This window comes from Thermobia domestica, chromosome 2, assembly GCF_964235325.1.
Source record: "Thermobia domestica chromosome 2, izTheDome1.hap1.1, whole genome shotgun sequence".
In the NCBI taxonomy this organism is placed as follows: domain Eukaryota; kingdom Metazoa; phylum Arthropoda; class Insecta; order Zygentoma; family Lepismatidae; genus Thermobia; species Thermobia domestica.
In genome coordinates this window covers 359,071,900-359,094,215 of record NC_137455.1, presented here as the reverse complement: position 1 = coordinate 359,094,215, position 22,316 = coordinate 359,071,900, and the positions used below count along the sequence as shown (strand labels likewise).

Sequence of the window (22,316 nt, the reverse complement as noted above, 5' to 3'; positions counted from 1 at the left end):
AAAAATCAAGCGTTCATGCTGTTTGACTTTACAGTACAATGGAAGGAATTCGTAATTCTACGAAAGAAAAGCAAGAAACTATTTCCTATTTTATGAACAAAAACTTGTAATGCTGCACAATATTCAACAGTTATAAATATGGATTACCATTAAGAAATGTTTGCAAGTTTCAATTTTCCAGTAGAAGAAGGAATCTCTATTTGAGATAACGTTTATAAACACTAACTAGAATAAACTTTACTTTCTTCACTTTCATTTGACCTTGTGAAAGAATAAAACATCCTATGTACAATGCAAAATATGTGATTTTGTAACAATAATTCCTAATAGTACATACTTATGCTAATAGGTGTCGCCATCTGCCTGTATGATACTGATAGATGTTGCTAGCATGCAGACTATTTGCAAATTTAAACCTATTGTGTCAATTTAATTGCAATTTAAAACTATTGTGACGATTTAATTCTAGTTTAAAACCTATTTAATTGCAATTTAAAAACTATTGTGACAATTTAATTGCAGTTTAAAAGCTATTGTGACGATTTAATTGCTGATCAGAACTATTGTGACGATTTAATTGCAGTTTGAAACCTATTGTGACGATTTAGATTTCACTTTAAAGCTATTGTGTTGATTTAATTGCAATTTAAAAACTATTGTGAGAATTTAATTCCGATTTAAAATTATTGTAACGATTTAATTGCAGTTTAAAAACTATTGTGACAATTTAATTGGTACCTAAAAGCTACATTATTTCAATTTAATCATTTTAAAGTTGGACTAGAGCTGTAACCATATTTATATTTGAGCATTTATAACTATGTATTCCTATAATAATATAGTAGGAACTCGATAACTCCACGCTGAATGGAATAAACAAAAATTCGACTTATCGAGTTTTTCGAGTAATCAAGGTTCGAGTTAACAAGGTTGACCACAACAAAAATTTGAGATACTGAGGTTCCGCGTTTCTTATTAAAAGTGACTATATAACCTCTGTAACTCGAAGATTTTTTCGTTCAATCTCTGTAATTCGAAGCTGTGAAACTTCCAAGGAGAAAGAAGTTTTATTGACCTAGAAACAGGTGGAGGGGAGTTTTCATGTCTAGACATGAGTAAAATACAATTACAGTATACAGTAACAACAATATACCGTAGTACTACGGAAAAGCTTAGAGCTGTGGCTTCGAGTTATCGAGGGCCCATCAAAAGAAATTCGAATTGCAGAGGTAAACTTCGACTTGTAAAGGCTCGCATATACGAATGTTCGAGTTAACGAGGTTTTTAAAATATAATTATGAAACCTTTAAAGTTCCAGTTATCGATGTTGTAATTTCTAAACATTCGACTTATAGAGGTAATTTAAACATTGAGTGTCATGGGGAGTTCAGAAAAATGTGCAAAAATTTGAGTTATGAAGACCCAACTTATATTGTGATGATTGAATTCCAGCTTCCCAGGCTGGATTTCTGGCGGGAACACTCGCTCGGAAAGGTGTAAAAGCATTTTCAGACCAGCGAAAACGATCCTATGAGTGAACTTTTCTCTTGGGTATTCCTCATTTACATCAGACAAATGCCGGAATGGTACCTCACAGAAAAGTCCCAGACCGCTTGCTTCCTTTCTTCCTGTCCTGCTTTCCTGGATAGTATGAACACTGAAAGACGTCTCTCATACTTGACAGGCTTAAAAGGTCATAAATTCGAGTTTTCTGCACTGATTTTAAATAAACATATCACTGAGTACACTGTTTCGTTGACGTCAAAAGGCGTCAAAAAATTAGATAGGCCATTTATCATCCTTAATATTTCAACAACTTTTGAAATTAAGATACAAATATCTATGTACAAGGGGTGTCCAATGAGTTTTGTATCTAGACAGAAAGAGTAGGGCGGAGTATATTGACGCTTGACGTACACGCTAAGTAAGGCCACTGTGGGGAACCCTGCTGCGCAATTTGAGGTCAGTTGGAGCAACGCAGTTGCAGTTAGTAGAGTGCTTGTGTCACGCACATAACGAATGGCTGCCGGATGCAGCCGTCTCAAGACTTGTTGGACTTTCTTTAGGAGGACCAGGACACATTCCTGGTCCAACTAGTGACACGAGACGAAACCTGGATCCACCATTGGAATCCTGAGACCAAGCAAGAGTCCATCCAGGTCCACCAACGTGGTCCAACAGGCTGTTTCCCTGAGTTTGTAGATTACGACAAAGGCTATTTTTCTCTGGGATTTGTTCCCTGTCCACAAAGTGGCGGCGATACACAAACCTGCATGGGGACAACATCGAAAAACAGCGATGACCAGGTGATCCTATCTCCATTCCTTCCTGTCTAGGTAGATAACTTATCGGACGTCCCTCGTATGTTTATATGTATGTACAAAATAATATACCAAATGAAATGTACAAAGACAACAATTATGTGTATATCGGAAGCTAATAGTAAAAGTAAGAAATTGCTGTTCTTGGTGCGTCATTTCTCTCTTATAGTGTATCATCCCTTAATCTAAATAATTCAAATGTAATATTTATATTCTTTTTTTCTTTCTTCTTACAGTACACGAACTGGGAGAATGTGGACGACCAATACTTGAATCAGAAAATGGCCTCCGATGCTGTTGGAGATTTCTTCTTTATTTGTCCTACAAATTATTTTGCTCAGACCGTGGCAGATCAAGGAGCCAAAGTTTATTACTATTACTTCACACACGTAAGTATCTTTTCTTTAGTATTTCTTTATTGCTTTTTTTCTAATGAAAGAGAAATAGTTTTACTTCAGTAGTGTGTTATAACTGTTCGAGGAATATGACTTGGTTGTTTTTAAAAGAGTTTGCTTCAGTGGTTAATGTTTCTACTTTTAAGGCTTTATTCCAAATGGATGGGCCGAGCATGAAATACTTGCGGCATCATTTGTTTCCGATGGGTTACAAATAAATGTGCTACATATGGAGCATACAGTGGATGGGTGAAGCATGACGTACTTCTACCAGTGCTCCCGGTATTATTTGTTTCTATTACTATCTGTAACGTAACATAATCGGAGTATGTTTAATGCGTGTGTTCTACAATGCGGGTATAAACCTGTGTATCGCCTTCACAACGAACAGAATATGCCGCCTTCCACAAGGAACAGAATATACCGCCTTCACAACGAACAGAATATGCCGCCTTCACAACGAACAAAATATGCTGCCTTCACAACGAAATGAATATACCGCCTTCCACAACGAACAGAATATCCCGCCTTCCACAACGAACAGAATATACCGCCTTCCACAACGAACTGATGTTCAATCTCATTATATCAGCTTCATAAGACTTGAATCACGATCTCCTACACCACAAATAAATGCGTAAATCATTTAGCTATCAGTGAGTCTGGTAACAATACAGGGTGTTTCAAAATGAATATCGTTTTTTTTTTAGGCTTTGTAGTATTTATTACATTTAACATACAATTATAAGGAAAACATCAAATGAAAGTGCAACTCAAACAGTTTTTGCTACAAGTGTTCAATACGAGTGTCATTCGTCACACGGCAAACACCGAATCGATAGACGAGAAACACCCATAAACTTTCCGCCTGGATATGGCACAAAACACATTCAATTTGGAGGAGTATCTTTGCAACTGTACCATCTCTCGATGATTTGCTGACCCACAAATGCGAACATTAGGAGTGTTCACAACGCCATTTAGGTGAAATGTCTATTAATTACTGAAGACGACAGAATCCAGAAAATCTTCATTGTCATACAGGAACATTTCATTTGCAAAGTTGGCATGTAAACCGTAGTCTGTAGGCTTTAGAGCTTCTAGCAACTACAAACGATAAGGACGTAGTTGTAAGCGTCTCCTTAAAATTCTACACACAGGCGGTTGCATTATAACTACAGATTCAGTCTTTGCAAAGTGTAAAATACAAAAAAGCTTTCTGCTCAGTAGTCGAAATCTTTGCTACTAGCGCTTTCTAACGGCAGACAGAGGAAACAGTTGCTGTTTTCATTTAATGTATTGTTTATATAATTGTGTGTCAATTGTAGTAAATACTACAAATCTTTAAAACCCCGATATTCATTTTGAAACATCCTGTACCTCTCGCTTGTTTGGTTAAGTAAACTTCAAGTAATGTAGATTGACCTTAATAGAATCATAATTTGAAATACTTACTGTTAGAATTCAGTATTTAAAAATGAAGAACACCGGTTTGAAGAGCACATTAATATTAGCAATTGTGCAAATTCCATTCAGACAATGGACGGAACAGAAGAAAGTAACGGAAAACTTTTGACGTTGATTGAATAACACCAAGATTTAGTAATTGTAACGGAATCAAAAATGATTTTATGTCCGAGAACTTAAATAAGCGCTTTTAATTCAGTGTGTTTCAAGAAAGAAAAAAAAAACATAAAACATTTTCGAAATATTAGTTCTGTCCATAGATCCGAAAACTTTATTTCGATGTATTTCAGAAAGACATTCGGAATACATTTCGATATACTGGTTAGGTTCACAAAACTGAACTCGTACATTTTGACATTTCAACTCTGATCACGGTCTCGAAACCCAAAATTATATTTAATTGTGTTTTGAAATGGTTTCATTATTGTCGTTTAAAAACTGGTTAGCTCAGAAATGTTAAAAGTTGCAAACCATGTTTAGCATCTGTGAAATGATAATTTGTGAGAATCGGCTTACAGCACCGAAACGTCAGTTTTGTTTATTTATTTCTCTTTACTCCGTATTTCGTATCCATTTCAAGACTGTAACGAATTTAATAAAAATAATCAAAAATAAGTTTCAGTTCTATACACAGAACGAACTTTCTCGCAAAATTGGTTTCGGTACCGGGCTCAATGAAACCGTTTCTATAGGAACTTCTCTTCTGGTTACGTGCTCGGAATCTTTTTTTCCCACCGGGTATTGGTTCCAGCACCAAAATCCGGCGGAACACATTTAAACTTATCGCGGAACACATTAACAACTCTAACTGATACTTTAGTTTGACCTCTAATGTACCGTTACGAAAATATTTCCAAACGTTTCCTGCCTAAAAGAAATTTCGCACGACTGGTAATAATCATTCATGGCATATACTGCCATCTATGGAAGAAATTTATGTATCAGCTTTGTAAGGGGTGACTCCTGGTTCGTATTTAGTAATCTTCAAAATAATTCAAACGTTTTAACACTTTCTTAGCTGGTTTTTAATACTTAACCAAGAGAAGCGTACATAATCAACTTTCTGCATATACAACAAGATGTCTACACACCTCTTTATACACACACTTATTTACTCGACAAGATGTCTACGTACATGTACATTTATTTACGACGTTGCTATAGTAACAACCCTCTTTTTAGTTAACGATTACAAAATCGAAATCTCGAAATCTCTATGTGTCTTTGTCTTTCTTTTCTTTATACATAACATTGCTCAAATAATTCGCCTCTGATCCCTTTTTTATAAACTGGCACAGATTGTTAATATTACATACAACGTTATTGTTGTAGTTTCAATTGTCTAATTGCGTCAGATCGTTTGAGACAGTCATTTGAATCATACGCCTGTTCGTTAAGCTTTCCTACTACATAACAGTGCTCCTGCCCATATGACTGTTGTTGTCCACACTACAGTGAAAGACTGTGCCTTCGAGGAGATATAACACTCATCTTACAGCTCAGATTTAGCTCTGCAGCCTTGAGAACTATAAGGTGTTTTCAACAAAGAATGCAACTTCTGAAATGTTTGCTACCTCTAGTAAGTTAACAGCACGTAACGTTAGAGGATTTTCATCTGTTATCTTTGTGATTAGCATTTATCGCCCTCTGTCTTCTGTGTAATTAGAAATGGAGCACTTAAGTTTGTTGTCATAGTGAAAATTTACTATCAATGTTGTATATGTTGTGCAGAGACTGTTCGCAAACTCAGATGACTATCATGCGCTATTTAGCGTTCCGTGACTACTAACCATAAACACAATAGATTAAAATCGTGTAACGTTCAGTGCTGCCAACTTACTAGAACAGAAATTTCAAAAGTTGCGTTCTTTACGGGGCATCCTTTTAGCATAAAGTAAGCTGAAGCATTATCGTGGAGTATGCAACCTCAACGCACAGAGACTGATTCAAAGGACTCCTTGAAATGTGGACCGGAGCATTACCATGCAGTATGCGAATATAACGCATAGCGACTCATTCAAACAACAGCATCCAGTGTAGACTGGGTCATTGCCATTCAGTATGCGAACTTAACACATAGCGACTAATTCAAATAACAGCCTCCAGTGTGGACTGTGGCATTGCCACGCAGTTTGTGAACACAACGCACAGAGACTGATTCAGATGACTGCCTCCAGTATGGACTGGCGCATTGCTATACAGTATATGAACTTCACGCATATAAACTGATTCAAATGACTGCCTCCAGTGTGGACTGTGGCATTGCCATGCAGTTTGTGAACTCAATGTACAACAAGTGATTCAAATGACTGCCTCCAGTGTGGAATGTGGCATTGCCATGCAGTTTGTGAACTCAACGCACAGAGATTGATTCAAATGAGTACCTCCAGTGTGGACTTTGGCATTGTCATGCAGTTTGTGAGCTTAACGCACAGAGATTGATTCGAACGAGTGCCTCCAGTGTGACTGTAGCATTGCCATGCAATTTGTGAACTCAACGCACAGAGATTGATTCAAATGAGTGCCTCCAGTGTGGACTGTGGCATTGCCATGCAGTTTGTGAACTCAACGCACAGAGATTGATTCAAATTAATGCCTCCAGTGTGGACTGTGGCATTGCCATGCAAGATGCGTACTTAATACATAGCGGTTGATTCAAATGAGTACCTTCAGTGTGGACTGTGGCATTGTTATGCAGTATGCAAGCTGAACGCATAGTGGCTGATTCTAATTATTGCCTCCAATGGATCAATTCAGCTAAACAGTTGAGACTAATAAATTATTTCTTCCATAGATGGCACTATATACCATGAGTAAGTTGAAACCAATGGCGCTATAATTCAGCGTTAGACCGGAAGCTTTTGGAAGTACATTCGTAATTGAAGCATTACAAAACAGGAAGATAAGAAAGGTTGAAAACACGCGTAACAGAAATGGAACATAAAGTAGTTAAACGTTTCCTGAAGTATTTGTAAAACACATGAAGCTAAATTACGCAAGATAAGTTGAGAAAACATTCGTTATGGGTTTTCCTGATACAAAGCTACGCGTTAACGAGTATTCGTTCACGAATGATTAGGAAAACATGCAGAAGAAACCACGTAAGAGTGTATGAGAGAACTGTTTATGGAGGTTCCAGCGAAGTAAACATCTTGGGCTACAGCAAAAGGGCACGCAGTTGCTAGGTGTTAAGTTTAAAATACGATTCATCAAAAATACAGTATAAAGTACTACAGTGTTAATTTTACTGTAGCAGGGGGCACTGTGGCTCAGTAGATAGAGCGCTTACCTCTGGTGCGTGGGTCCCTGGTTCGATCCTCGGCCATGTAAGTTTGTGGGAGATAACATCGTTCTTGTGGGTTTTCTCCGGGTACTCCCTTGGGGTTTCCTCCCATTTTCTCATTCCACCAATTCTTCCATCATCATTCAGTTACCTTAATCATCGCCTCCCTTAGCCTAGTCCATCATCGTAGGACGTTGAACACAAATATTTAATTTAATTTCGTTTCATTTCGAGAGCTCCTTCGCTGCTTAGCTGTTAACGTGCGCGCTTTTGGCGTGAGAGATCCGGGTTCGATTCTCGGCAATAGCTTATGTAGTTCGGATTCCACGTTTATCAATTGGTCCTGTCTCATATAGCCTCGCTGCTGAAAGGGACGTTAAACTCAAAATCAAGCCAACTCAACTCATTTCATTTCGAGTGCATCACTGCCTCACAGCACAATGAAGTGAGTTAGTTGCGGCAATTCCAGAAAGTTAAAATATAAGGAAAAAACATTAGCACGTATACCAAATAAGATATAGTACATTAAATTTAGTAATCAGATTAACACGATGCGTTACCTGTACATCAGTCTTTTTTCCTCATAGTATGTCTTTTATATTTTTTTTCCTCAGAGAGTGACGTTTCCGGGGTAGGCATTATCTCTAATACTTCAAGAGTGCTTGTTCTATTATCTTCTCCTCTTTTTCTAAGTATTTTTTTTATATATCTCTCGTTTACTTTCTCTTAATTCTCCACTCTCTTTTCTTTCTGTCCGTGTCTATATATTGTTAGCCGTGAAGAGATGAGAAGAAAAGTATTGATGCAGAGGGGAAAAGGAGGAATCTTTTCAAAGAGCAAGATGAACCCCCCAAAATTTCTTTACTCTTGTTTGTTTTACTCCACAGCCAAACAGAAGAACCCCTGTCTCCCCCTAAACCCCTTGGATGGCACCAAATTCGGTTAAGAGAGAGTAAAAGAGGGGGGATTGAAGCAAAATAAAAGGAAAAAACTTTCCAAGAGGAAATGAAAGAAAGATAGATAGATAGAGACTATAAGAAAAAAGAAGAGAAATTTGAAAAGAGAGGCGTATACCTTAACAACGTCTATCGATTTTTTAACCGATCGATAAGAATGAGTGAAGCAGATGGAGGAAGGAAGATTTTTCTCTCAGGTGGCTCTAGCGAGCTCTTAAACTTGCCTGCATCAATTTTTCTCCTGTTCTTTGAGACTTACAACACTCAAAGAGATCATCACCTCAAAAGAACGAATTCATTTCTCTGTGAGTAAAAACTAGAGAATAAAATACGCCGCAAGAAGCTATAACTTGATGTAGTCTACGATAACCTTGCATTTCTCTGAAGCTTGTATATCTGAGTAGGATCCGAACCGTTAGGCTACATGCATTCGTATCCAAACCAAGTATCCCCTCCTTGAATCGAACTCGGGACCACGTGCCCAGAAAGCACGCGCATTAACTTCTCGACCACGAAGGGGCACTGACTTGTACCTTAAGAGACCCCATCATGACGAAATTAAAATACAGCTAATTTTACAGTAATTATGTGATATCTTCAAATAGATTTAAAAACATCTAAAAGTGGAACAAGAGCTCGCTAGACAATATTATCTTACGTGAGATACCGTTATCACGACTCACTTATCGGCTTTCGATTTCCCGTCATTTAGAAAATCAGCATTTATTTTCGCGTTTCTAAATGGCTGCAAACAGAAAGCTACTAGGTGACTCGTGATAACGGTACCTCATGCAAAATAATATTGTCTATTGCGCTCTTGTTCCACATTTCGCTTATCTTTTATCTATTTGAAGATATCACATAATTACTGTAAAATTAGCGGTATTTTAATTTCGCTGTGATTAGGTCTTTTAATTGAACCTTTATGACTGGCGTTACCGTTTATTTTCATTTAAAAAATAGAATTATAATTATTCGCTGAACTATTATATAGGTTTAGGTTCCTAGAAAGAAAAGCGCAACAATTATCACTTTCTTGAAAAAATGCATCCATTATTCCTTCAGGAATCGTAATTTGATCAGCAATCTTACATTTCTTAGCGTAGATTTACTTTAGCAGTGCACAATCTACGGGATTAATACTGTGCCGATGTGGTATGTCAGTTTGATTAGCAAGAAATTTACTTATTATATTACTCGCAAGCAAGTATATATTACTCGTGGATCGAAAAGAAGATGTGGCACGGCGTGTTTTCATGGAGAAGAAGGAAGCCATTTGTTCATTTAATCGGCAGTTAGAATGCTTTCCACTGACTCATACGAGATGTTCTGTTCTTCGGTAAGCTGTTAAATAGTCGTTCGCCTGTTTGAACAAATCATTTATGCCATTTTTTCCATCTGTTTTCATCTGTTTTTCACGTCGAAGGACGTCTCGATCGTTACTCGTTGTCAACCGACTCCTTGCCGCTTTTAGATCGTTCGTACCACTTGTAAACAGTCTTCAATAGCACCGCTTCATTGCCATACACTGATTTTGACACTGATTTAGTGAGCTTCTGTGGCACTTTTTTTCAGCTTTTTTGCTGTATTTTTTGATTACCGTACATCTTGTAATCAGGAGACGGGTTGGCTCAGTGGTGCCAGCTTTGCGTAATAGAGTGAACGGAAGCTTTTGGCTAAGGATCGTGAGCCGAAATCCATTGGGAATTCGAGTCCTTCTGAAGACCATGAACCTTGTAAAATTGTCCACTGTATTCGTGTCTCTATTGGTTCTAATAGAGTCCTGAAAAGAATTTTTTTAAAAACAAAGGAAGTGTCGACAAACTTTAAAAACAAATTCATGGCAGATCACTCTCCGCTGGTGCAAGAGATCCAAGACCAAGTGAGTTTGTGATTTACAAAATCGTGTCCATGACGTTTCTCGGGGTTCTCCCGTTTCTTCGTACATTCTAATTTAACAAATTATTTTATAACATTTCACTTTCAGTAATCATTCGCTTCCTTCATCCTAAATGGCATAATCCCGGGGAGATACTTGAAATTTCAATCTCGTTTCTGATATAAGCAATGTTCTCGATAAATTTCTTAATATTAAGTAGTAAGGTGTGAGATAATACAGTATGCGGCAAAACAAATGGTACTGAAATTCGCGTACGGATGACGCGCAGGTGCAATGTGGTACGAGCCGTCAGCAGCACATGTGTGCTTAGTTGTGTGTGGACTAACGTAGTGTGTAATTGTTAGTCGGTGCTAAGATAATGTTAATCACAACAGAGGAAAAGGTGTTTATTGTCGATGTCGAGTCCTACTTAAGCTCATACGGTGTGGGCAGCGTCTCACTGCAGAAGATGAGCGCGTGCATGTCTATTGTATTGCTCTGGATTGTTAGCTATGGCATATAAAGATAAAGAGTTCATCTGCAACATACGGTTCAGTAATTAAATCCATGTGTGCCTTGATCGCTATCGCTGTTATTCGACAGTTGATTATTGTTCATTCTTGCATGATATGTACGGTATTCACCGCACCAAAAAAGCTGTCGTCACAACAACAATGGATGCAGCAAGACGAAGCTACAACCCACACTGAAACTCTGAAAGTAAGTCACTTATGAGGTATGCTGAAGGAAGCAATTTTCCGAACATACACCCCCTACCACTATACCGGAGTTAAGAGAGAAGATTTTGTCTTTTTTTTCTTTATTTTTATTTTTATTTTAATTTTATTATTATTATTATTATTATTATTATTATTATTATTATTATTATTATTATTATTATTATTATTATTATTATTATTATTATTTATTTATTTATTTTTATTTTATTATTTTTTATTTTTTTATTTTTATTTTTTTATTTTTTATTTTATTTTTTTAATTTTATTTTTTATTTTTTATTTTATTTTATTTTATTTTATTTTATTTTATTTTTTGTCGTTCGAGCAACTTGTGTTTACTAACGTGTTCATCGATGTACAGGAGCGCTATGAAGAATGTGTGCGACGTAATGGTCAACATTTTGAACACAGATTCCTCTTAAATTTACAATGATTTGAGTAGCATTTAGTTGACCTGCATTTGACAACATTTCGTTATGTTTCATTATGTTGTACAACAAATAAATAAATAAATAAATAAATGTCAACGACGTGATTTCAGTACTGTTTGTTTTGCCGCTTCCTGTACTATTATCTACAGATCTATTGTTCGATGCCAAGAAACTCGCCGAAAGTACTGTATTTTAGATTACATTTTATAAGTATGATAAAAAATTATGACGCAAACAAGAATTTTAGAAAAATGGTCCAAAAATGGGTCAAAAGATTGTGATCATGGCCAATAATAAGTTTTGAACGGCCCCAAGACCAAGTTTTCTTATTTTCTAAGAAATAAGCACATTATACTGTGTTAAGTGATAGTTTGGGTTTGACTACAATATATGTAGTTCTCTAGATTAAGGCATAAGAATTTTTTTGCCTGAAAGATATTGGATCTTTTGCTCCATAATAATAATAATAATAATAATAATAATAATAATATAAATAATAATAAATAAATAAATAAATAAAAATAAGGAATAGCCTCCAGCTGCCAGGGTCTAGTAGTAGGTAGTAGTAATAGTTGAGCAGTAATGAAAGAAAACCAAACACTTCTTACGTTCGCTCTTTTACATTATATATATATAATATTGCACTTAAGTTCCCTGACACTAAAACCAACTATGCTCACACTCTCAAGTACATACATGTATTCATGCGTGTTTATTATGTAAATATACACCTCTTAGTGTGCTATAACTACACTATCCTGACAACTTCCATCCAAAGAATTCCCTTCCAAGCGAATAATAAATACATAATTCAAAGCCTCTTACCAAAAGAGCATGATGAGAACATTTTCAGACGGTTCCTGTTTTTTCCGTACTTTTCTACACCTTCTCTCTGGTGTTTTTCCTGTCACTTTTTTTTCTCTTTTTGTTCTTTTCTTACTTGTTTCACGTGTCTTTTTTTTTCTTTTCCTTTTAAGGAGGATTCGTTCTTCTGACGAAGTGGAAGAGCTGTTGTAGAGGCGGTGAAGTTGTAATCCGGTTTCCGACAAAATGTACTGAAAAGGAAAGAGTATTCTTTAGAAAAAAGCACTAAGACTCAAAATTCTTTCTCCATTGCATCTACGTATTTTTTTCTTAGTACTTTTATTCTTTTTTTTAGTTGATTGCTCATTATATTGAAATTACTATTTAAAAAAATAAAATGAAAAATTATTTCTCCAAATAATAAAGTTTTTTTTTGAGAGATATGATAGAGTAGTTTACTTTAAACACAATATTTAGTATTACCTGGTACTGCCAGAGCCGCCGACAGAGTTTCGCGCCCCCACACAAATTTAATGGACCCCACTTTTCCCAGCTTCTGAGAAATTCCTTTCTATCCTGTAATGAGTTTCCTCCTATTCGTGTTTATGAAAATAACGAAGCAAAAGTTCAAAATTCTTTAAATTCAGTAGTATCAGTGATCTAAACCAATGATTCTCAACCTTTTCTGACTGACGGCACACTCAACTGAAGTGTTCAGCACATCCCGAAACACTTCTTTGATATTTTAATAATAATAATAATAATAATAATAATAATAATAATAATAATAATAATAATAATAATATCTATTATAATAGTGAAACTTATTAATTTTTATAATGACTCAATATAGCACTGAACATTATTGCTACCTCTGGAGGTGTTGACTGATACAATCTGTCTTGATTTTTTAATTCTAAAATTTCGCACCTTAGGGGACTACTTAACAGATCAGTGTGTCGCGACACCAGTTGAGAACCACTGATCTGAACTTTATTCTTTATTGTTTGTTCTAAACTATAGAAACTTGTTACACTGTAAAAAGTCGTTGTGTTATTTCAACGACATGCCTATGTGTTAACACGATTGTGTTAAAATATAACAAAAACAGTTGGTTAGAACAACTCACTCTCCATCTGGAGTTGTATGTCAAATGTCGGTAGTTGAAATTGCACACAGCCTGTGTATTAAATTAACACAAGTGTAGAATCTTCAGTATCGTTTTCTGCGTGATTGCCAAATATGTTGGGTATCTAATTATAAAGGCTTATGAATTGAAGCTACAGACAAACACAGTAGAAAGAAATACTTTTAAAAATCCAGGTATACGCAAAATTTCAAAATGCAAACCGCGCGATGTGTTTTCAATTGTTTTACATAATGTTTATGAAGAAATCCTAACAGCACAAGATGTGCTAGGCATGTGCCATTTAGGTATTCACCTCCTACATTTGATGCATTTATTGCTTCTTTTTCTAAGCGATTGTGTACTAGAAGCAACAAACGCATCATCTTTATTAGATGGCAACTGGCGCCGATCATTTGAAGGTGAATATGGAAGAACTATAAAATAAAGTAAATAGACAGTCGTCATTTTGTTATAAAATTAGGTCTACATGGGGAGCAGATTTTATCTTATCTCGAACGGTTATCATCGAATATACACGGCTTAAAGGAGAACTCTGATTAGCCAAATTCAAAAGACCTCAACAATTTACTCCTCTACAAGCGAGGTTTTCTTCATCACCTCCGTGGCCAAGTCGGAAGAGCACGCGGCTAGTAATTGAAAGGTTACTGATTCGTGACCCCCCCCCCTCCACTAGAGTATTTTTTTTTTGTTTAAAGTGTTTTTTAGACTCAGCATAATGTAAACACATTACACATGTAGGCGAATTAACATATTTTGGGGGAGTAATTTTGTGGTTTATTAACGCTTACGGCACGGCTCAACACCGGTTGTGTGTTAAAGACGTAGCACACCCCCTCTGTTAAACGCCAACACCGCGGAGTATGTGTTGAACTAACACCGCATAGTTGTAGTCACGCTGGAACCACGGCCCTGTGTTAAAATTGAGTTGAATTAACACAACTATCTTTTACTGTGTAAGTCTATTTTATTTTCAACCTATGTTTTTAAATTTAATCTCTAGAAATGTTATCACCTTTGGCGCGAGTGGTCCCGAATTCGATTCCCAATGGGGACACTCGATCGAAAAAGTGTAAAAGCGTTTTCAGGTCAGCTATCCTGACGTGACTGAGGTTTTTCCTGACTTTTCCTTATTTACACAAGGTAAATACCGGGAAGGTACCGAGCATAATGGTCCTAGGTTGGCTTCTCCTTCCTTTCTATGCCTAAAAATAAGAAATTCGCGAGACAAAAAAAAGGAAAAGCAAATGCTAATTTCTCTTAACTGGCTTTTATGATTTTGTATAAATTTCATAAATCAATATTATATTAGCAACTTTAAAATATGATGTGAGCAATGCTCCTCCAGGATTCTAGTCGTCCCGGAGAAGCTGGTTAATCTATTTGGTCAGCTGAACATCCAGAAGTTGCTATGAGAAAACCAGTAAAGTAACCTCAGTGCTTCAACTTCGATATTTATGACACCGTATGGAGTAGTGTGAGTTTAATGGACTATTTATGTAAAACGCAATTCACCAACCCAAAGTTATTTCAACCGTTCTTAAGAGGATTTGAATTTGGTCTATCAAACAGAAATAATATTAGTAGAGATGCGCACGAGACAAGATTTGTGGCTGTCTCGTCTCGAAAATATGCTGTAAAAGTGATGTCTCGGCTCGAAAAATGTATATTTTTCTATTGGAAAAGGCATGTATCGACTCGAATTTTGTCAGGAAAATCCTGTCTCGACTCGTCTCGTGCGCATCCCTAAATATTAGATATTTAATATGTTGAAAATTTTGAGTTGATTAAGGAAGTATAACGTCAAATGCCATTCTTCAACTTAGTATGCACATTAGTAATAGGAGAGGAGAGAGCCAAATTGCTGCAGACATGAAAAAAGATGTTAACAAACATAACTACTACTAATACTATTATTATTATTATTATTATTATTATTATTATTATTATTATAAATCATAATTTCCATCTACCAAATATAGTTGTAAAATTTAACATTATAAATTAAAATCATTATAAAACACTTCTTCACGTATGTGTACAGACATGTTTACTGATTTAACATCTTTCTTGTTTGATAATTAGCAATTTCTTAGCACGTGATTGAGCTCTTTTCCATGTGCTTCATTGCCCTCGCTCGAAACATGGTGAAACAACGCTTAACAGCACAAACAGCACAAACAGCTCAAACAGCTCAAATCTTGTGATGTCTGCTGTAAGTCATTCTCTCAAGAAAATCCCGAAGTGGAAGTTTACACGTTGACGGAAGTTTAGCCTTTACTGATTTTTTTTCCTCTCAGAAACGACTCTGACGTTTCTGTTCATATTTCATAAATAATAACTCTGCAATATTGCGTGGAATTATTATTCATGATAATAGTCATAAGGGTGTATTTTTTTCGGACGTAGTTTTGCGAAAACTATGATTTTTGTTAATATTTCTTAACTTAATGTTTCAGTAACGCCTGCAACATCACACAATTAACTTTAAGAAAAGAAAATCGCCCAATTTTAAAGTGATTGTCCTTATCTTTATTACGTGATTGTAATTACACAAGTCAAATAAGTTTAACTTCTAGGATTTTGCAAACTGACTGCCGGTATATTGGTGATCACCGTGAATGGTTCAGGTTCGATTCCTGATAGGGTACTTTCGTCCGATACTAACACGATCCCATGTTGGTTCACGTCTTTTATATACAGTGTAAGCTGAAAAGGGATGTTAAGCCTTGTTAAAATGAAAAGTAATAAATAGTTTGTTGATCAGATATGTTTCATACGTAAGTAAGGGAAAATAAAATTGAAATGAAATCTTTGAGTTTTACTTCTCACGGTTATGCCAGTGAGACTAGAGTAGACGGTGAAAAGGAGAAATGAATGAAATGGTGGAATGAAGAAAGTGGAAGGAAACGGGAGAACCCCGAGAAAACGCACGAGTATCGTGTTTGTCCACCACAAAGTCCACATGGCGCGAGCTGAGATGGAACCAGGGACTCAAAGCACCGGAGGTGAATGCTCTACCACTGAGCCACCGCGAGCTTACGTAAGTAAGGGTAATCTATGCTGGTTAAGATTAGAAGAAGTTAAGAGTAACACGCTAAGCTTTTATCAAGAGCTACAATGAACAGATCTTATTTGTGAAATAAATGTCATAATTTATATGTATTCGTTTATTTGTATATGGTTTTTACTTTCAAAATACAAGAATTATAATGTAACAAGCATATATAGTGTTATATAATTTTGACTACATTATATTTTAGATAAATATACATGGTAAATCAAGAAATGGTCGTTATACCTAACACATCATAAATGGACGAAATCTTCATTGGCACAGTTCAATTTTAAATAAACCTAACAAAGCTCAATAAATTAATTACTATATTTGCTGAAGTACATGACACACTGTCTTCCTTTAAGGATAAGTACAAAAATAGAAAGAGCCTTACACGTAGCGTCCAGAAATTTCTCGTCGTTCCTCGATCCTTGCCTCAAGAACGAGGTGGGATTCGAAACGAGAAACAAGGCTATTTTCGTTTTCATTTTAGTGTCAAGAATTCAGACGAAATGACAAATTTCACGAATCTTGTGAGCCACACCAATTTTCCCAAGTCTTAGATCCCAAATATTGTTTCAGTATGACATGATTCATTGTATAAAAAGTATAAATTCATAAAGTTATTGTACGAACACATGAAGGGCATTTATCAACTTTTGAAGATACATAAGTCGTTACACAATACACCCCAATAATAAATATGGTTTGAAAGTTGTTATATCAGACTCGTCGTATACCTCTTGCGACGCGGAAGGATTCCGATAGCTCCTAGATGAAAGTAAGCAAAAATTTAGGGCGTAAATATTTTGCATAAATTTACAAAAGAAGATGAGAAGAGAAAGATTTCTTCAAGAATCGAGATGTGACGATACTTCTACCACATTTGCGAGAAGAGAGGAGAAGATTTTCTTTCTCGCGTCGTTTCGTCTTGTGTACAAACAGATGTGTGCGTTATTTCAATTTCAATAAGCATTTCTGGTTCTGCGTTCCTTATATGTGCAGCAGTAATATAGTTCAGCGACTCTGTAAATGTAGTTTGAACACAATCGTTTAATCCATCATACGCTGAAATAGTGATTTTGATTATTTCAATTTCGATAAGTACTCGTTATTCTGTGTTGTTCGATGTCTTCCTCTGTCTTTACGTGTACAACAGTATTTCAGCTACGTACAGTTCAGTAAATCTGTAAATGTAGTTTTGGTATAATTACTTTATTTACCATTTCATGGTACGTATGCTTGCCTCTGAACGCGCATGCACTTTAGACATTCCCATCCGTGCATGTCATTACACATTTCGTTAAGCATTTTAAATTTGCATGTTTCTTGCTAAAATATACATCTCATTAAACATGTTAAATCTGCATAAGTTTCTTGCTAAAATATACATTTCCTTAAGCATGGTTAATCAGCGTTTGTTTCTTGCTAAAACATACATTTCGTTAAGCATGTTAAATCTGCATATGTTTCTTGCCAAAATATACATTTCGTTAAGCATGTTAAATCTGTATAAGTTTCTCGCTAAAATACGCATTTCGCTAGACATGTTAAATCTGCATACGTTTCTTTCTAAAATTCACATTTCATTAAGTATGTTAAATCTGTATACGTTTCTGGTTAACATTTGCATTTTGTTAATCATATTAAATATGCATAACCAGGGCTTACAGTTGAACGGTATTCACCAGGTTATGGCATATGCTGATGATGTAAATTTAATAGGATATGATAGGAGAACAATAGAAAGAAATGCAGAGATCTTATTAAACGCTTGCAGGGACATGGGTTTAGAAGTAAATGCAGAGAAAACTAAATACATGGAAGTGCGTCGGGACCGGAATACAGCAAATTATAAATACGTTAAAATACTAAATAATACTTTTGATAAAGTGGATAGTTTCAAATATCTAGGATCAATATTAACAGAGGAAAATCATATTCACGGAGAAATTAAATGTCGACTAAAAGCAGGGAATTCGTGTTACTATTCGGTTCAAAATCTCTTGTCGCGAATTCTGTCGAGGAATTTGAAACTTAAAATATACAAAACGATAATCATGCCTGTAGTTCTGTATGGCTGCGAAACATGGTCACTTACTCTGAGGGAAGAACATAGACTGAAAGTATTTGAGAACAAGATCCTGAGACGAATATTCGGACCCAAGAGGAACGGGAATGGGGAATGGCGGAAACTTCATAACGAGGAACTACATAATTTATATGGTTTACCCAACATTGTTAGGGTCGTCAAGTCTAGGAAGCTTAGATGGGCGGGTCATGTAGCTAGAATGGAAGAAAGTAGAGACGCTTTCAAAGTTTTGACTGGAAGACCAATCGGAAAACGACCATTAGGAAGACCTAGGCGCAGATGGGAGGACAATATTAAGATGGATCTCGCAGAGATTGGAATACAGAGTAGAAACTGGATGCAGTTAGCTAAGGATAGAAGTCAGTGGAGAGCTTTTGTGAACGCGGCATTGAACCTCCGGGTTCCATAGGCCATAGAGTTAGTTAGTTAGTTAGTTAGTTATTAAATATGCATAAGTTTCTTGCTAAAATATACATTTCGTTAAGCATGTTAGATCTGTATATGTTTTTGCCAAAATATAACTTGGTATAAAAAAGTCTTATAATATGCAGTGAAAATAAGTTTTTCCTCAAAATTAAATGTGGAAATTGGAGTACATCTTATAGTTGGTAAAGACTGTAATTAATATCTTTATCTCTTGTGCATGTTGATTTCGCGTGGATTTTCGTTGGACAATGACTAATATCAACCTATTCGGGGAAAAGGAAGATAATTAAGCTCAGGGTTTCATTTAGTGCAATTTATATGGAATGTTAACGTCAATACCTACGTACGTGTAAGATATAATAATTGTAGTTCTTATAGTCTTCTTCCTCATTAATTTCTCTAAGGACGTGGAAAGAGAAGGCGTAAGCGTAGAAAGATTATAACCATTAGACAATCTCTCTGAGATTAGACTGACCAACCGGAATGAAAATAGATTGACCTGTGCACTATTTGGAAGTAAGGCTAAAATTAGACCAGGAAGTAATCCGCTTAGGCATTATTTCCATTAAGCTAGATAGAAGCCAAACTCATAAAGGGCCAAGGCAAACTTTCTCCAACAAATTAATAAATTATTATACGAGCTTCTCTTTCCAAAATACATTAACTTTATATCTATAAGATTGAGTTTATTTTCTTCCTAAAGTTTTGAGTCTGGTTTTCTCTTTTGTTTTACTCGACACGTAATTAGCATACTACTGTTTTTACATATATGTTTAAGGAATAGCTTGTTTGAAGTTCGTCCGTTGTTGTTGTGTCAGAATCTTCAGCATGCCATACAGTATAGGCTAAAATCGTGGTAAATTAAGAGCTGTAATAGTTACCAATAAGCTGTTTCTTAGTGTGCCCACCCGCTAACAGGCGATTACGTAAATACTAATGCTCAAATCCATTGGTGCGAATGAAGCGCCCGTTTTGGAGTATAGTGGAAAACCCACCTCAGCACTTAACATAGAGATGAACAGCGATGAGCTATCGTCACAAAACTCTGTGCACGTCCAGCAAACATGCTGCGGTGTTCAGACAGTCAAGGGGTCCCTAGTAACAGAGTCAACTTGCAAACCGCTTGCTGTAAGGTTGAATTGCAAGTCGGCCAATCTTGCATCCAGCTTGATTCGAAAACATGCAAGCATGCCGCAAGCTGGATTCCAGTAACGAAGTTACATGCGGGAAATCTGGCATTCAGTGTTCCATTCAAGCTTGACGCAAGCTTTTCACAAGTTAAGTCAATAGACAAAGAACGGTCAGTGATGCTATGGCGCTCTGAGAAGGGTCTAAAGCATCGCATGCAAGTACAACAAAAGGCAGATTCTATGAAAACATGCGTTTCAAGTGCAAGCGTAGAAAATCAAAAGCCAAGCACGCGCTAACTGGCCGAATGCCTTCTTGCTTAAACAGAGTCATTTGAAAGTGCACCCAATTGTAATTGATTTTTCATCATGAATTTAAACTGGGTCTTTCTGTAGTCTACTTTTCAACTCCAAGCCGAAGAAAAACATTAACAGTCTTTCTGGGCCAGGAATGGCGAACGAAGTACCATTTGCCATTGATTTGTAAAACTTTTCCTTCCGGTGCATAGCATTACAAAATTAGCCAAGTGGTAACAACCATCATATTTGTATGCGTTTCTCAGGAACAATGTGGAACGGTCTCTCAGAATAGTGTTTGTGTCATTGCACACGAGTAAGATATACACCATTTTATATTCATTCGGCAGCTTCGTGCAGTTAGTGACGTAAAAACGTTGAATGCAACACCCCCATGGGATGACACCGTGGAACAAGAATTGTCGTTTGGAAGTGTACAGTTCTCTTAGTGTAATGAATAACCGGTGAGGTCTCCTACATCGGACAGTCACTTTTGATGATAACTGAATCTGCATATGTGATTAAAACAGTGGTTGCATCTTGATTAAAGTTCAGGATCGTTTCTAAAACTAGAAGATCTTGTTACTGGTATGGTGACCTGTGGGGAATAGACCCCTCATTTCTTTCCCTATTGTGGAAAATCCTGCTGATCGTAATAGTAGTGAAATCCACCAAATGCAGTACAGTTTTGCTAACAAGTACTCAGAACTGTCCAAAAGACATGGTGACCTCTTGCTGCATGACAATTGTGAACGGGGGGAAGGATTATTGCATGTGATGAATAATTTAGAAAATTAATTACAATAATAGAATGCGAATGTGGGAGGAAACCGCACATGCAAATTGAAGATTACTCTAATTAGACGTACCCTCCAAACACAAAGCTAATTTAGTTCAGTCGGTAGAGTCTGGTTTATTAAAATTTAAATTTTGAAAAGGTTAAATTATGATATATGACACATGAAACTCTTATTTACAAGTTACTCGTAGTTTTAACAGCCATCCTGAGTGTAAAACTACCCACTTTTAGCATGAAACACGCTCATCGTATTCACGACTCATCTATAATTCCAGCATCTGGCCTGAAAAGTAAACAAATAGACATGAAATGGTAACACATACCTGGCAGCAATCTGAAGGAAGAAAAGGAGAATCCCAAACTTTCTGATGGAATCTTTTAATGTGCCGATCCAACATTTCAAGTATCCAATTTTAATATATTACAGAAGCACACGCGCGCGCAGTCTCACAATGAGACAAAAAATATTTACTTTTTAATTCCGAAACACACTTTTTAAAGCTGAGCTCAAGCTTAGATAGTTCGTGCACATTATTATTTTATTTCGCTGATTTCTTCACTCTTGAAGTGTCCAGGGATGCTTAACGCTCCTTACACTGCACTGTGGTGTTTCTTCCGAAGTTGGTGGCCAAGGTAGTCTTCATTTACTTTCCTCCTTCCACGTCTGGGTCGCTGCTCTCTTCACTTTCTGCAGGTGTTTGACAATCCTACACCTGAATTACGCTCTGTCAGAGGTGGTACTGCCGGTTATCCTCTGGCTCATGATACGACATACTATTTGTACGTGTAGTGGAATTTAGCACTTGTTTGTCCTTACGTGAAAGCACTCACATTCTAAAATTCTAAATCCGCCTGAAACGTACAAGGCTGTAGACATAGTCTCTTGTACTTGTATTTAAATTACTTAAACAAACGGCAAGGTATTGCACTACTGGTCATAGCCTAAAAGACAGACATTGAGTTTGTTTTGACCAATACTTTAGCAACAGATTTCGCAAGCACTGCGGAGAATAAGTAACATGTTTGACGGCACTTGACGTATTATTTCAAATGTTTGATACGGGCAAAACACTTCACAAGATATACTGAAGAAT

At 36.3% G+C, this 22,316-nt stretch overlaps 1 protein-coding gene across 1 annotated transcript in view; it reads left to right on the top strand.

Moving 5' to 3' along the window:
• LOC145679592 (acetylcholinesterase-like) overlaps positions 1 to 20,872 on the top strand; it is a 204,957-nt gene extending 184,085 nt beyond the window's left edge. Inside the window, exons 3-5 of the mRNA XM_081750169.1 lie at positions 2,558 to 2,728; positions 10,812 to 11,021; positions 20,774 to 20,872. Coding sequence (XP_081606295.1) covers positions 2,558 to 2,728; positions 10,812 to 11,021; positions 20,774 to 20,872 — 480 coding nt within the window. The remainder of the gene's footprint in view (positions 1 to 2,557; positions 2,729 to 10,811; positions 11,022 to 20,773) is intronic.
• The last annotated feature ends 1,444 nt before the right edge of the window (positions 20,873 to 22,316 follow it).